The sequence below is a fragment of the Micromys minutus genome (assembly GCF_963924665.1).
Source record: "Micromys minutus genome assembly, chromosome: 14".
NCBI lineage: Eukaryota > Metazoa > Chordata > Mammalia > Rodentia > Muridae > Micromys > Micromys minutus.
In genome coordinates, this window is record NC_137983.1 from 25,237,835 (window position 1) to 25,255,487 (window position 17,653).

General features: G+C 39.4%; 1 protein-coding gene across 1 annotated transcript; it reads left to right on the top strand.

Annotated features, from left to right (window-relative positions):
- Positions 1–2,949: 2,949 nt before the first annotated feature.
- TLR3 (toll like receptor 3) lies at positions 2,950–9,132 on the top strand (the record flags this gene model as incomplete). Its single annotated transcript, XM_080928501.1, has 4 exons — positions 2,950–3,393; positions 5,350–5,541; positions 6,832–8,684; positions 8,904–9,132. 4 exons carry the CDS (start codon positions 2,950–2,952, stop codon positions 9,130–9,132), a joined length of 2,718 nt encoding a protein of 905 aa, XP_080784627.1.
- Between the last annotated feature and the right edge of the window lie 8,521 nt (positions 9,133–17,653).

Below are 17,653 nucleotides of genomic sequence, written 5' to 3' on the forward strand. Positions count from 1 at the left end.
AATACATATTGGATTGTAGTTAGCATGTTGCATCATGGCTGCCACAAGTAACTGACAACACAGCATGAAACTGTGCTAATGGGGTCTGTTGTGACGCAACATTTCATTAATACCTTGTGTGAAGGAATTAAAGTGTTTGTGTTCAGGAAAAATGAAGAATTGATGGGGTGGTTGGGAGGGGGATATGCTAAAGTTCTGGAGTCCTGTGTTTCTTGACTTGAATCATAAGTCCACTGACACAGTCATTTATGAATTTGCTCATTTCTGGTTTGTGCACTTTTGTATATATTTAAAATGTAATTGTTAAAATAAACACCAACCAGGGATGGCCTGGTATGCAAAGCTAAACTTGTATCTCAGAGCATGAAACAAGAGAGTTAGAAGAAGGAAAATGTAAGACTAGAGATGGGTCCAGATTATGCAGAGTGACCAATGTCTACTTGAAAATAATTGCAAAGGAGAAAATATAGAAATAGTAAGAGAGGACATTATCATAGAAAAAGACATGCTGGGAATTGAACCCTGATCCTTTTCAAGAGCAGAAAGTGCTTACAGTTGCTAAGCCCTATGATGAATATTGGAAGGTAATATTCTTGTATGAAAAAATTATAATGAAGTCCTTTACTTTGTTCAATTAATATATGCTAATAAAATATTAATAACAATATTTTCTATATAATTAATTATTATAATATTAATAAAATATTGACAATATTTTGTCAGCATATATTAATTGTATTTCAAATATATTTTAAACATTACTAAAGATAGAAACAGGGCAGTGGTGGCTCATGCCTTTCACCCCAGTACTCGGGAGGTAGAAGCAGGTGGATTTCTGTAAGTTTGAGGCCAGTCTGGTGTCCACAGTATGTTCCAGAACATCCAGGGTTACAAAGAAAAACAGTGTCAAGAAAGAAAGAAAGAAAGAAAAAGAGGGTGAGAGAGGGTGAGGGAGAGAGAGGAAGGGAGAAAGAATGAGAGAAAGAGAGAAATTGTCAAAGATAAAAACACCAAAGATCAAATTCTGGAAGACCTGTGAATTTTGTCAGGGAAGTACAAGCAAATGCGTCACCTTCTTCTTGTCCTTCAACCAATACTCCTGAGGAACAACCGAAGGGGCATCTCATAACAAGAATTCTCCTTTTGGGTCTTCGAAGTAAAATTAGTCCTCTGTAGTGATCTTTCATCACTGCTCAGGAACGATGCAGGTTGTCAGCATCTGTGAGATGAACCATGCTCAGCCCCTGAGAGTGAAGGAGAAGCTTTGGACTCTTCCTAAGCATTCACGGAATCCCTTGTGTTCCAAATGCTCTGCTCACTTCAGTGTTTCTCCCACCGCCATCTTCTCTAGTGCTTAGCTCTGAGTGTCTCATGATAAATTTGGACTTTTCATTATAAAGTGAAATATTACAAGACAGAACTTAGCATAACAACACACTCTAAACATACGGTGTTCTTACTTCGGCCAAATAATGGCTTCGACACTACACAACTTTATGCTAAGTGCCATAAGATCAACTTGAATTATGTCCTTTGAACCTCAGTTACCTTTGGAGGACTTTGCCTAGATCTGAGAAGTGAATTTGCCAAAACTACAATATAGATGCATTACCTTTAGAATGTAGGCCATGCCAATCCAGGGTCTACCCTCTTCCTGGTGTTCCTCTAAGGTCCACTGATTCCTTAGTGGATATTGACTGATATAAACATAATGTGTAGGAATGACATTTTTTAACATTAGGCTATTCTAATTAACCTAATGAATCATAGTCACAGGTGAGAATCCCTAACATTTCCTATCTTGGTAATGTCAACTGATGATATACTAACAGTTATAGGAAAGTAAGAATGGAAAGATATGGTAAAAACTGAAAAGCTTGAATCTCCTGTGTCACAGGGTGAGGAGGCATTGAGAAAATCTGTGCAATCGGTTGATCAAGAAATACAGTTTTAGGCACATTCCTTTAAATCTGCAACACCATATTAAATGAAGCTAAGCATAACTATAGAAATAAATCTTAGTTAAGAATGTGAGAGAGTGATATAGTTAAGCCCTTAACATTTATAGTAAAAACAAACTTGCTTCAGATCTTTAACAACATGGGTGAGCCTGAGAGCAATCATGATCAGTGGGACACACCAGACGAAGGGGGAAAAGCTACCCATTCTTGTGTAAATGGTAAACCTCAAGGATCATAGAACACTGGTCTCTAAGAGAGCGAGGGAGGCAGCGAGGAGAGAAGGCGGCTAACAAATGCAGGACTGCAGCTGACAGGAATGGCTTGGATTTCTATGTCTGAAAATAATTTATTGTAGCTGGTAAAAAGGTTTTAGAATGTTCTCAACAGGAGACGTTGATAAATATTTGAAGCAATGAACATGAAAATTGGTCCAGTGTGCTCATTGTGTATCACACACACACACACACACACACACACATACACACACACATACACACACATACACACAGATACACACACACATACACACACACATATACACACACACACACACACACACACACACACACACACACACTGGAATTGTCATTCTACTCCAGAAGTATTTGTAATCATTATGTACCGACAAAAAAGTAATTTCAAGAGGAGATTTCTGTCTGGAGGTGACTGCTGACTTGTAGATGGTTTTAAAAATAGGAATCATAACAATAGATAAAATAAAATAACCACAGTTATAAGGAAATGGCATGATTGAATTCCTTATCTTTATAGTAGAAGGAAGAATCAGAGATAAGCATACGCAGATTGCTTTGCTGGTTGACGCTGTTTGAATTGTTTCTGCTTGGTACATTATCCGCATGCTACATACTTGTATGGTGTAAAACTTATTAACAGATCTTGTATAGATTTGGGTGACATGTTTTAGAAGAATACCCCAAAAGGCATGGTAATACCCATTACTTTTATATTTCCTTTATAGGGTGGAATCATGAAAGGGTGTTCATCTTATCTAATATACTCCTTTGGGGGACTTTTGTTCCTATGGCTTCCAGTGGTGTCTTCCACAAACCAATGCACTGTGAGATACAACGTAGCTGACTGCAGCCACTTGAAGCTAACACATGTACCTGATGACCTTCCTTCTAACATAACCGTGTTGAATCTTACTCACAACCAACTCAGAGGATTGCCACCTACCAGTTTTATGAGATACAGCCAACTTGCTATCTTGGATGCAGGATTTAACTCCATTTCAAAACTGGAGCCAGAACTGTGCCAAATACTTCCTTCGTTGAAAGTACTGAACCTGCAACACAATGAACTATCTCAGATCTCTGATAAAACCTTTGTCTTCTGCACAAACCTGACAGAGCTCCATCTAATGTCTAACTCAATACACAAAATTAACAGCAACCCTTTCAAAAACCAGAAGGTAAGATGGAGTGAGTATATTCATTTTTGCTCCAAGAAATGCAAATATCATTTAAAGTTACCTGACATTAAGTTTTCGGGTTACTCATGGGAGTTTGTTTTCATAGCTCTCAAGGAAAGAGAATAAAGTCAGATCAACACTTTTACACGTGGGCATCGTGATATATGTATGTGATAGTCTTAGGTCAATCCGAACAGTAAGAAATCTTCTCTTGCATCGTCTCATTTGAAACAGGACTTAAAGAGAGACGTCATGATCAGAAATACATCTGACTGTCCCCCCAGGGAACACAGAAAATAAACTTATGGTACTACTGACTTTAGAATGGGGGTGGGGTTACTAAGAAACACAATGAGTCCAAGTTCTGACCTCTGTAAATAAAACAAATTGGTAAAGCAGACTGTTTTACGAAAGTATTACCTACTCTTTTTGGAGTTTCAGAATTTTTGGAACATTGCCATTCTGCTTTATCCCTTTTAAACTTGACTTAAATTTTAAATACATGAAAAGCACATGTTACTAGCTAGTAATACCAGCAACTCTTAAGTGTTTCACTTAAACCAAAGCCAATTATAAATCAATTATTTTCTTTATTTTGTGGCCTCAAACAAAATAGTCGAGCCTTATTCCTTCTCAGTTGCCAAGAACATAATGTACAAATTTAAGCGTGCTGAGAAGAAATTGGTAAGGTGATATGTTGGCCAGTCTCTGAGCTTTCTTAAACTATAGTGTGCAGGCAATACCTTTGAATGCAAAGATCTCAGAATTTGATCAAAGACATTACTAGAGAAACATGTTTTATTCTTTTTAATGTATAAAAGTCAGCCTTGTTTCTTTGATAGAAATTTCATTTGACTTTCCCCTAATCTACCAGAGGTTTTCTTTTTACTCGAATTTGAAACTTACAGAGAGACTTCATGGTCCTCTGGCTTTTATAATTTCCATGATTTGTCAACCGTGATGTTCCCTGAGTCTAGCTATAGGGATTGTGTTTTCTTAAAGAAGTACTTTATTATTTTTCTTCTGTAACTGGTTTCCAAGGTTCCTGCACTACAACTATGCTACTAAGCCATTCTACTACCCCTTATAATACAAATAAATGTTGATTATTTGTGAGTAAATGATCAACTGTTCTTATTTCACAAATAATAAGTCCATGTCCTTAAACTTGGTAAAAGAAATAGGTGGTTCATGAATAAACTAAATCCTTGTAACACCGGTAAAGGTTGCGTTTAAATGTTTATAATTGAAATAAAGTTATATTATCCTCTCTACTCTATCCTCAAGGCCCTCCCAGTTCCCCAGCTCCCCCCAAATTCCTGTTGGGATCCCCATCAATCTCATGGAAGATGGATAGCCTCTTTTTGATTATTATTGTTACCTCTTTGTGTGTGTGTATATGTATATATATATATATATACATATATACATATATATATATATATGGAGAGAGAGAGACAGAGAGAGAGAGAGAGAGAGAGAGAGAGAGAGAGAGAGAGAGAGAGAGAGAGAGAGAGAGTATTTTTGTTGTTTGTGGGTCTATAATTTCAAGGCTGACAACTTTGCATTGGATAACTCAGTAAGTGGCCTCATCCCTAGGACAGGATAAATTTCTTCTCCAGGAGTCATTAGTAACTTGTAATTCTTTTTCCAGGGATGAGTTCTCTAGAAATCTCTGCTCTTCCATGTAACATGATTCTCGATATTGCCATTTTTCTGGTCTTGTTGATGCAGCTTCATCTAAAAGAGACTCCCTGGTACAAACATTGAGAAGAGTGGAGGAAAAGATTCTAACAGCAGTGGTCTGTTTAATTGTAATAAAGATTATCCTGCCTTCCAAACAACAAGGAGAGATCAGTCCATTTCTCTTTGAGATCCTTCCAAGGTTCACATGTTGGAGGGAGTTGCATGGGGTGTCAAGACTCTAATATGCCTGTCTCTGTTTTTTACTCTCAGAGTCTAATCAAGTTAGATTTGTCTCACAATGGTTTATCATCTACAAAGTTGGGAACTGAGGTCCAACTGGAGAACCTCCAAGAGCTGCTCTTAGCTCAAAATAAAATCCTCACACTACAAAGCGAAGAACTTGCTTTTCTTGGCAATTCTTCTTTACAAAAATTGGACTTGTCATCAAATCCACTGAAAGAGGTAAGATGTAAAGATGGAGTTACTCCTTTTCTCACCCTCAGGGGTGTGCGGTCCCTGTGCTGTGCAGACAGAAACTTAAGATTTCTAGTGAAGTAATTGTAAGCTCAGCCGTGTCTAACAAATCTATCAGCCCTTGCTGCTTGAGGCCATTGACAACTTAGTCAAAATGAGTTGAGAAATTGTCAGTCAGTGGGGTTATTTCTAATCACTGTTCCACTGCAGACACATTCTTTGGGAAGACACTAGTTTTACTTTTCCTAATTGTATAGTGAAAATCAAACTCCCCCTCCTGAGATCTCTGCAATAATTAAAACACCATTGTCATCAAGGAAACAGGTTGCAGACTTGGGTTAGCCACTCCTCCATAGGCTTTGTCTTTGAGTAATCATGTGATCAGGTAAGTTATTATTCAAGGGATCTGGGCTTCAGCCTTGTCTGCCTTCTAATAACTTATAGGACTATAAGGCAAAAGAATTTAGTAATAATGCATCTGGCATATAACAGTTTTAGTATAAAAACATTCTTCTAATGGAATATTTCTCAGTATTTTGCTCTTCCATGTCCCATTGTGAACTATTGTCATACACAGCTATCTACTTCCTAGATGTAGTTTATTCCTGTCATCCACTGAGTATTGCTCATATGTGTATAAGTTTAGTGCTGACCACGGGGTATTGGATAACCAATTACGGGCTCATTCGTGGGGAAGATTGACTCTTCTTCCCTTACTAGTCATTAATTGTCTGGGAATGCTTTATCTAGTTCGCACTGGTTCTCAACCTTCTGAAGGCTTCAGCCCTTTAATGTAGTTCCTCATGCTTGGTGAGCCCCAGCCATAAAACTGTTCATTGCTACTTCATGATTATCATTTTGCTTCTTTTAAGGTAGGTATGTAGGTAGGTAGGTAGGTAGGTAGGTAGGTAGGTAGGTAGGTAGGTAGATAGGTAGGTAGGTAGATAGGTAGAGATTTGCCAAAGTGGTCATGAAGACACACTGGGAATCTGCTCCATTACAATTTTCATGCATAGTTTATAAATGCAACCGAATTCAGGGAGATTTAAGCAAAATGCTGGGAGCTATAACTTTACCTGGGAGACCTGGGAAGACCCCGCCAGTGGGTGTTACAGTCACAGGACGAAGAAAGAGCTAAGGATAGAGTGGGTGGGCTTTCTTGCCCAAGTCACAGGGTAAAATGGGAAGAGGACTGAGTAAAAGGGCACTTAAGTGTTTCCCGTGGAGCCAGTTACATCCGGGTTTTTGTTTGTTTGTTTGTTTGTTTGGAACCGTCAGTTTTCTCCAGGATGTTTCCACACAATTGGCAAGTTATCTGCCCTCCTCTTGAACAACATCCAACTGAACCCCCATCTCACAGAGAAGCTTTGTTGGGAACTTTCAAACACAAGCATCCAAAATCTCTCTCTGGCCAACAATCAACTGCTAGTGACCAGCGACAGCACCTTCTCTGGGCTGAAGCAGACAAACCTCACCTCCCTCGATCTTTCCTACAACAGCCTCCGCGATGTCGGTAATGATTCCTTCTCTTGGCTCCCACACCTCAAGTATCTGTCTCTCGGGTACAATAATATACAGCGTTTGTCCCCTCGCTCTTTCTATGGACTTTCCAACCTGAAGTACCTGAATTTGAAGCGAGCGTTTACTAAGCAAAGTGTTTCATTTGCTTCTCACCCTAACATTGATGAGTTTTCCTTTCAGTGGCTAAAATCTTTGGAATATCTCAACATGGATGATAATAATATTCCGGGTACAAAAAGCAATACTTTCACAGGATTGGTGAGTCTCAAGTACCTAAGTCTTTCCAAAACGTTCACAAATTTGCAAACTTTAACAAATGAAACGTTTGTGTCGCTCGCCCATTCTCCTCTGCTCACTCTCAATTTAACAAAAAATCACATCTCAAAAATAGCAAATGGTACGTTCTCTTGGTTGGGCCAACTCAGGATACTTGATCTTGGCCTTAATGAAATTGAACAAGAGCTCACCGGCCAGGAATGGCGAGGTCTGAGAAATATATTTGAGATCTACCTGTCCTATAACAAATACCTAGAATTGACTAGCAATTCGTTTGCTTTGGTTCCCAGCCTTCAAAGACTGATGCTCAGGAGGGTGGCTCTTAAAAATGTGGCTATCTCCCCTTCACCTTTCCACCCCCTTCATAACTTGACTATTCTGGACTTGAGCAACAACAACATAGCCAACATAAATGAGGACTTGTTGGAGGGTCTGGAGAATCTAGAAATTCTGGATTTTCAGCACAACAACTTAGCAAGGCTCTGGAAACATGCAAACCCTGGTGGCCCTGTTAATTTCCTGAAGGGTCTGTCTCACCTCCACATCTTGAATTTAGAGTCCAATGGCTTAGATGAAATCCCAGTCGAGATGTTCAAGAACTTATTCGAACTAAAGAGCATCAATCTAGGAGTGAATAATTTAAACACACTTCTACCATCCATTTTTGATGACCAGACATCACTAAGGTCATTGAACCTCCAGAAGAACCTCATAACATCGGTTGAGAAGGACGTTTTTGGACCAGCTTTTCAAAACCTGGATAGTTTAGATATGCGCTTCAATCCATTTGACTGTACCTGTGAAAGTATTTCCTGGTTTGTTAACTGGATTAACCAGACCCACACGAATATCTCTGAGCTGTCCACTCATTACCTCTGCAACACTCCACAGCACTATCATGGCTTCCCAGTGCAGCTCTTTGATACATCATCCTGTAAAGACAGCGCACCCTTTGAGCTCCTGTTCATAATCAATACCAGTACACTCTTGCTTTTTATACTTATGGTATTGCTCATTCACTTTGAGGGTTGGAGAATAGCTTTTTACTGGAATGTTTCGGTGCATCGGATTCTTGGTTTTAAGGAAGTAGATGCACATCCCGGGCAGCTCGAATATACGGCATATATAATCCATGCCCATAAAGACAGAGACTGGGTCTGGGAACATTTCTCCCCAATGGAAGAACAAGACCAATCTCTCAAGTTTTGCCTAGAAGAAAGAGACTTTGAAGCAGGTGTCTTTGGACTTGAAGCAATTGTTAATAGCATCAAAAGAAGCAGAAAAATCATTTTTATTATAACACATCACCTGTTAAAAGACCCTCTGTGCAGAAGGTAGGTGGATTTTGTGGATGTCTGTCTTTGTACTTGTTTTTCAAATGAAAGTCTTTCAAAATTACTGCATTCATAATTCACAAAAACTGCAACAAAATTAAGGGGGAAATACAAAATTTTAGTGAAAGTGCAAATAAATTCCACAAGTAATTTTAGATTATTAAGCTTTTAACAAATATATGTTAATAGTCTAACTATTCATTTCAATGTTTTATTTAGATTCAAGGTTCATCATGCGGTTCAGCAAGCTATTGAGCAAAATCTGGATTCAATTATATTGATTTTTCTCCAGAATATTCCAGATTATAAACTAAACCATGCACTCTGTTTGCGAAGAGGAATGTTTAAATCTCATTGCATCTTGAACTGGCCAGTTCAGAAAGAACGGATAGATGCCTTTCATCATAAATTGCAAGTAGCACTTGGGTCACGGAATTCAGCACATTAAACTCATTTGAAGCTTTGGAGTCAGTAAAGGGATGGATCCAATTTATAAAAGTCCACCATAAATCTGAGTTTTACTTGAAAGTTTTGTATCTATTTTTATGTATAGATGACAATATTATATCACAACTGAATCTCAGTTTTGCAATATTTCTGCTTATTTCAGGCCTCTTATTGGCAGCAGGTTTATTTACCCCAAATAAGTACATGGGCAGTTAAGATACTCCTCCTCTATTAACAGATTCCCAATTGTTTCCTGAGGTGTATCACAGCTCCAAAGAGGCTTAAAATACTCTTTATGTAAATAAAACCTAAAGTTTTATAAATGTCTTTTTTAAAAAATAGAGTCTTACTGTGTAGCTCAGGCTAGCCTGGAAATGAGTATGTTAAGGTGTCGCACCTTCAACTCACCAATATTTACCAGCCTCTGTCTCCAGAGTGATGCTTTTAAGAGGGGTGGCACCGCACCCATGAGATTTTATAGTGCTCATTCTCTGAAGACACTGATAGAATAAACATAATCGTTTTTATGCTACAAGGCTACTTGAATGGCAACAAAAATAAAATATTTACAAAGAGACGTTTTGCTTTTTTCAGTCCAGAAGCTTTGTGTTTTGCTTTGGTGTTGGTTTGGATCGATGTTGAGTAGCTTTCAAACCCGCATACCAAGAGCAGAATGTCTTCATAATCTTCATAGTGTCGCAGACCTCAGCGCACCCGACTCCGTGATGGAAGTGCCGTTTAGGTCATAATTTTCAGGGTAAAGACAGCACCTCCTGCCACGATGAAAGCTAAGACCTAGGCCATCGAAGCCTGTGGTTCGGGGGAAAGGTCTCTGAATGCACTGCCCTTGCTTTCTGGCTCCTGAGGTTCTGCTTCTGGCTGCTTTTAACTGAAGTGTGTCGGCCCGGGTTATGGTTGCAGCTGTTTTGTTTTTGTACTTCAAAGCTCACACTTCGAAAGGGTTGGGGCTACCTTGGGATCCCAAACAGCTAATGTGGTCACCAAGTGGCTATTAAAGGTGTCCTATTAACATTAACCTGTGTCTGAGCAGTCTTCTATGAGAGAAGCCACAGTGATAGGTGGTTTTTATTACTTGATAGAATAGATACTGGAATAAAGACTTGAAATGTCTTCGTTTTTCTGTTTCTTCTGCAGTAGAGTTAAATAACTTTCTTAACCATATTACAGAAGGCCTTGCTTACAGAACCCTGGTCAATAAAGTGTCTCTGTGGAAAACAGCATTTCCATCCCCTTGTCACAGACTTGGCAAGTGGTTTTGGCCAAATCACTGGGTCTCGGTGACATTCTTTGGTATAAATTTCACATAATATTTTTATTGATTATTTGGGAATTTCACATCCTGAACTATGACCACACTCATTTCCCAATCCTCCCAGGTCTGCCCCCGTCCCCCACCTTGTAAACTCCCAAGAAAAACAAGAAGCAGGAGGAGGAAGAGGAGGAGGATAGGGAGGAAGAAGAGGGGAGGAGAAAGAAGAGGAATTAAAGGAAGAGGGGGAGGAGAAGGAAAAGGGGAGGAGGAAGAGAAAGAGAAGGAAGTGGAGGAGGAGGAGGAGGAAGAGGCAGAGAAGAAGCATGGTCAACTTTTGTTACCCATGTACTCACTGGAGCATGATTAAACTCTTAAAGAAAACTGAGTCCTTCCCCACCTGTACCTCCACCAGAAGTCATCAACTGTGAAGAACTAAATTTCAGTATCCTTAACACAACTTTAAGAGCTCTCATCAGTGGCTTTCTATCTAGGCTGTTATACCATGAAAGGATATCCACTGGACAACCTAGCTTCTAGTAAAAAAAAAAAAAAAGGTCAGAATAAGTTTTACCTTTACCAAAACAGAACTTTTAGGTCTTGTTTTATGATAAAAAGAATAGACATATTGGAAACACACATCCAAAGCTTTTTGAAGTATCTCTTGCTCAGGTACTGAAACATAAGAAAGCGTGTATGTTGAAAGGCAGAGTTAGCAGCTTTTGCTCACAGTGTTAATCACTACCCTCTGCCTTGCTGAGTGGTAACCACCCCGTCCACTGTGGGGCTCCTCTTCTTTCTTTTTTCACACCATACTTACTCTTCAGAATGAACTGACTTTGGAAATCCCACATGAGATGCTTAGAAGAGAAAGCACTCAGCGGTGATCAGAAGGGGCTTGGATAGATGGTAGAAGGCTATAAAGTGGCATTTGCTCTGTGCTCCGAATAGGAGGGAGCCTTCCAGAAGCAGACGAAACAGGATTAGGAAAGATGCTCTTTGCTGATGGCCGAGTACCTACAAAAGTTCCTTCTCTTTTTTTTTTCTTCATGGAAGTTTTGCCTATTCTCCATCTGCCTTATTTGTTCGATTTTAAAAATCAATTTGGACTCAACTGAAACTTGAGTTTTTGTTAAAGAACCATACTGTGACGGTTTAGTTCAAACTGTTTCAGCACTGGGTTTTGGGATGCTCTTAGTAGTTGTTTGTGTCCCTTTTCCCCTTTCATGTACTGTGTCAGCAGCAGCAGCAGCATCACCATCATCATCATCATCATCTCTCTATCTCTCTCTGCATGCTTGTGCACATATGTGTATGTTTGTGCTAAATTTGCATTGTGCTCCAAGATAATCCTGGATGTTCCCTTGCTTCGTGTCTAAGCCATCTAACAAGGAGTCTTGGACCCTTTCAACTGACAATAGTATTAGTATACATGGACATGCTTATTAGTAAGTGAATGTCCTTCTTTTAGGCCTCCCATGCTTACAAAGCAGGAAATGTAAGTGCACATCACTCACACACATGTGTCTAAATAGTTCCATATCTGTACATCTATAATATGTATACAAACTAACTAATCTGTATATTACAATAAACAAGCGCATATTGTGGTGCCCCTAGTTCTTATCCATTACCACCTTGATCATCTTAATTCTCACCTCTCTTTTCTGCAGTCATCTTCTCCAACACCGATCACTGTCTCTTAACTTAATCATTTGATTCTATGCATACCAGTGTCAGAACTGCTAGCCCCTATGCTGTGGGAAGCAGCTTCACTATTACAAATGAAATGCTTGCATGTGCGTTAGTTTACGAACTGTTCTCCAAAGTGGCTCCAGCTAGTATTTCCCCCTTACTCCCTTCAGTGAGGTTAACCTGTCCTCATGGAATAACGTTACTTTTTTTTGTAACAGTTCTCATTCTAGAATTCTTGAATCTCTGGAATTATTTTGGCTTCATTTGCATACACAAAAGCTTACACTGTTTGTGTTGAGGTTTTATGGATTTTGACAAATATGCAACATGTTAACCTTTATCGTTTTTCAATCTTACAGGGTAGTTTTCTCACCCTAAAACTTTTCAGCAAATGGGGCTAAAGCAATAACTCAGATTTAAATTAACCCACAGAAGACAAGCACACAGTCCAGGTGGCTTACAAGCATCTATAACTTCAGCTGCAAGAAACCCAATGCCCTATTCTCATCTCTGAGGAGATACACATGCAAGTCTGCAACACTCACACACATACACATACAAATACCAATAAATACAAATAAGATACAAATTAAAAATATTTATTTAAATTTGACTCCCCAGAACTGTCATCAACTATGGCTTATATACTAATTATGTAGGTGTATGATAAAATCCTTTAGTATGTAGCTAAAAATGCTGAGTTTATTGATTGGTAAGATTGTCATTTGCTGAATTTAGGAAGCAATTTGCAGACACCTTCAGGTACTTGGATATAAAAATTTCAGCACTCTTGAGTCTGTACATGATTGCAAAAAGTGGTGTAAACAGTATTAGGGCAGGCTACACAGGAGAGAGAAAGCAGCTGCTGCAGATTAACCAAAGGCTGATGGAACAGAGATGCAATGTAGGAGAAAGTTTCATGACCTCTAGAAACGCCTCAGACCAATATGGCCAGTGGCAATGATGGTTAACCATTCTTTGCTTTTCTATAATGGACTTTCCAGCTGTCAATCATGTGAAATTGGCTGTTCCCAACATTCACTGGGCTCATGACACATCTGAAAATTTATGAGAACGGAAAAAAGTGTAAATCCTATCCCAGGAATTCCTGTCTTCCCTTAGTTCACAAATAATCCTCTATTAACTTTAACCATATGATATACTGTCTACAAAGCCAGAAAACTTGTGGCTCACTCTGAGAATGCACTTGTATATTAAGCATGTACTTTTGTTCCATAATAAAACTTCAAACCCCCATCTTTGGGCTGTTTCTGGAGTCTTTCTCAGACCTAAGAATACTGATTTGGGGTCTCCCTCTGACCCATATCTCCCTATGTTTCTCAAAAGAAATATTATCCCTTAGCTCTATCCAACTCCTAGTTCTGAAGGAGTCTATACAATCTGCGTCTATAGTCATCCATAGTATAACTCTATAAAAAAGAATTTTCATTTTCACAATATGTATCAACATTACTCATTAACATTATTTCCTCAGCATTTTAGCTAAGATTTGCTTTAACTGCAATAGCCTCCTCTATTTATCTATAAGATAAACAATACTTCATGATATGTGGTATGTAGTGTGTGGTGTGTGGTGTGAGGTGTGAGGTGTGAGGTGTGAGGTGTGAGGTGTGTGATGTGTGTGATGTGTGTGATGTGTGTGATGTGTGATGTGTGATGTGTAATGTATAATGTATAATTAATATATAATATATACATATATATATATATATAACTACTTTTCTTCTTGGTAATATTGTGCCTGCTGTCTATTAAGATTTTTTCTCTTACATATCTTCAAATTATTTAATAATCATTGATTTATAAAAGCAAGATATATTTTTGCTTTTATTTTCTTGTCTGCTTTTAAGATGGCTGATCAAATGGCCAGATTTAAATTGGATTCAAATATAACTTTTTTTTTTACTGTTCTATTGATATTTAAGTCACACAGAGCAGCTTGTTTAAACAAATACAAATAAAACTAACAAAAGGTGGAAACTCTGACTTGTATTTGACCCACATAGGAAGTGACATCTTACCCTCTGTACTCTGTAGGCTGCCTTTCATAATTGTTCTCAGGAGGAGTCCATATCCCTTGGGTTGAAGACAGGGGCATTGAAGAAAAGGATGTTTGTCTGACTTCCTATTCAACTTCCATAAAGAACTTGTCTTATGCAATACTATCAGGATCTCGGCCCCACCCCACCCCCATGCTCTCTGCTCATTCCAGATTCTTTCTGTTTTGCATTAGAGAAAACATAACTCACCTGGGTCAATGTGGAGTTTAAAATGAATCTCAATGTTACAGTTTTGCATAAAAACTTATACTTATTCAATTGGGCTGAGAAATAATAGAATAAATTTGTTAGTGGAGATGAGACCAGGTTAACATCATTTATTTTTCAGTGTCTCTCCATTTAAGCAAAGTACCAGGAATCTACTTCCAACTAATCTCTCCCTGACCCCTGCCCTCTCTCAACTGCCTTCTTCAAAAAAAAAAAAAAAAAAAAAAAAAAAAAAAAAAAAAAAAAAAAAAAATCCTGTGGAACAAATGACTTCATTGTTAAGTATTTTAGAGTGAGGATATTTTAGCAGTGTTAAGCTGCTCTCTTTAAAGAAGGTCAAGATCGTCAACATACTTGAATAAACAATGGCTCTCACTCATTCCAGTGAGAGATGAAGCCCCCATTGCGGGAACCTGCCTATGGAATTTACTCTTCTCATTGCTGTATCTGGTAGAAAAGACTTGATGATCATAGAGTTTATTATGGCTGGGGTGGGGGTAACAGTCGATCATGGTGGATAGGACATGGTAGCAGGGGTGGGAAGCAGCTAGTTTCACAGCATCTAATAAAGAAGCACAGAGACATGTATACCAGTGCTCTGTTCCTTTTCCCCTTTGCCATTGTATCGAGTGAAGACTGAGGGCCGTGGGATAGTGTCAGCCACATTCAGGGTGGGACATCCTTCTTCAGTTGCACCTCTCTGGAAATAAACCAACAGGTGTGCTCAGAAATGCATCCTGTAGGTGATGGTAAGCCTGGTTAAGTTGGCAATGGAGATTAATGCTCACATTCAGTAAGATGGTACAGGAAGAACCCAGTTTAGCTGTAGGACTTGGGATGAGTAGCCTCAAATAGAAGAGAGGGGATAAAAAGTAAAATAAATTAAGAAACTGCAGTAAGAACTGGGTGGTGGTGGCACACACCTTCTATCCTAGCACTTGGGAGGATGAGATAGGTGTATCTGCCTCTGCCCCTCTGCCCCTCTGCCCCTCTGCCCCTCAGCCCCTCTGCCTAGTTCAAGACCAGCCTGGTTTATAGAAGGAGTTCCAGGGTACCAGAGATTTCTATGTTGTCCTGCAGCCTTGTGAGGGTTCCCAGAATCATCTGGAAATGAGAAGGCATGTAGAAATGTAAAGACAGAACTGGCTCTTAGGGGTAACTTTTGACAAATGTTGGAGTTGACTTTTTTTTTAACATAACAAAATTCAAATGGCCTACTATGTCATAAAGTATGGCATTCTAGGCATTTTACAACTTTGTAGAAATTATCTCTCTACCTTGAGGTTTTAAACTTTAATTCACTTTTTTTGAGAATCTCATATATGAGAATTATATTTACAATGTTTTCAGCACCTCCCTACTGCCTAACTCTTTCCACGCTCCACTCTGGACTCTCCACATTCATGACCACTGCTATGTATTAGCTTGATTTTTCTTCACATTTCCACGATTTCTGCCAGCTCCAGCCACTCTAGCTCTGGCATGGGGGTGGGAGGTTTGTGGCTCTGTGTTCTTCCCTTCCAGTGCCCTTCCCCCCTCTACATCTGAAAAGTCAACTCTCATGAGTGTCCTGCCCGACTTGCAGCAGTGTTTGCGATACTGTTCATGCATGACTGTCCTGGGTTCTTAGAATCTGATGACCCAGAACTCAGAGAGTCCTGTTACAACCATGCTGGTGCTTGCTCTGTTCAGAGAAACGGACAGAACAGGGTTAATTCTCAAACAGCAAACTGTTGGAAAGGTGAGGAGTGGATTGAAGTTTGACAGTTGACTTATAAAGGAAAAAGAAACACATTAGATAACATGTTTATTATCAGGCAATTTTTTTGTTGGGTAATTCGGTTTATGGTAGAGAAAACAAACAGAAGAGAGCCATGGTGTTCTAGAGGTTTCTTTGGCGTCCTCCAGCCTTGTAATAGCTACCCAGAGACAAGCCAGGTTTTCTCATGGTAACTGTGTAAGTTTCTAGAACTTCAGCTTAGATTAAGTTTTGCATGACTTTTCTTTCCTTAACCTCGTGTCTCCCACTCTGTCTCACTTGTGTGGTATTGATCCGATGGGTAAACAGCTGTTCAGAACTATCAATGGCTCTCCCAAGCAGCCTTACCCTTTCCCACTTCTCTCCCCATGTCTGTTCAGTGTGATCTTGCTTTTACTTCAGGCCTTTCTCCTTGTCTTTGCTTGGTTAAACATGTAGTTCTAAGAACGAGTTTAGGTGTCTGAGTACCATTTTCCCCTCCAGTCCTTCTGAATCACACCTTTTCTCAGGGAAATGGATCAGTAAGACTTTAACACTGGGCAAGAATTAAAGACAGGCTGTTATTAGTGCAAGAAACTGCCAAACCCTGGGTGCACTTTACCTTTGGCTGTGTGACTTTAGAAGCTCTGGGACCATGCCTTTCCTCCCCCCCAACCCCGCAACTCCATGAAAATTATCATTCTGAGCAAGGGATTTAAATGGATGTTCTCCTCAGCCTGTTTTGGTGGAAAATGATGTCCATTGGGATAAATACCAAGCCAAGTGAGACTGCCCTTCCTCGGAGAAACTGTTTCCTAGGCATTTGTAGGAAACGGTCCCTATGGACTTTGCTGATAACAGCTCAACCTGGCAGCTCAGTGACTCTACAGTTTCTTCTGATGACATCCATCTCAGGTGGCTTCTGTGACATTATGTAGCCCTGCAGTTTGCGCTCTTCTATCCTATAGCAGCCTAGAGGAGAATGGAGCCAGGAGGATGGCCCCTTCCCATATTTTCACTTGTTAAAAGTACTGGTGACTTCTCAGCACAGCAGTGGAGTATTTAAAAGAGAGAGATGTTGTTTAAGGGATGCTCCTAGATTGTGTCCAGGATGTTGGGTTCCATGTTGGTTTTCACAAGGTGGATTCCGAACCTTTGGATACAACCCTGAAGATGTCGAAGCACACACTACAAACTTTAAGGACAGAATCAGCCCTTCTGCATTTCATCTTCTGCCATCCCTTTTGCTTCTTACATCCTGCGTTATATCCTTCCATAATTTCTTTGACTATCCACCTCTTTTCTTCCCTCTTCCATTTCCTGGGTTTATTTATGTCTATCTGGATCACAATGCTAAGACTTGATCATGGTTTGTGTGCTTCCTGACAGGTTAAGTATCCAGAAGCTTGCACCCCAAGGGGATAGTATTAAGAGACGAAATAACACCTTTAAGAGATAGGTCCTGGCAGAAGGTCTGGCTTTCCTTTGTTGTTCTGTATGAATGATGTTGCTGAAGCAAGCAAGAAGACCA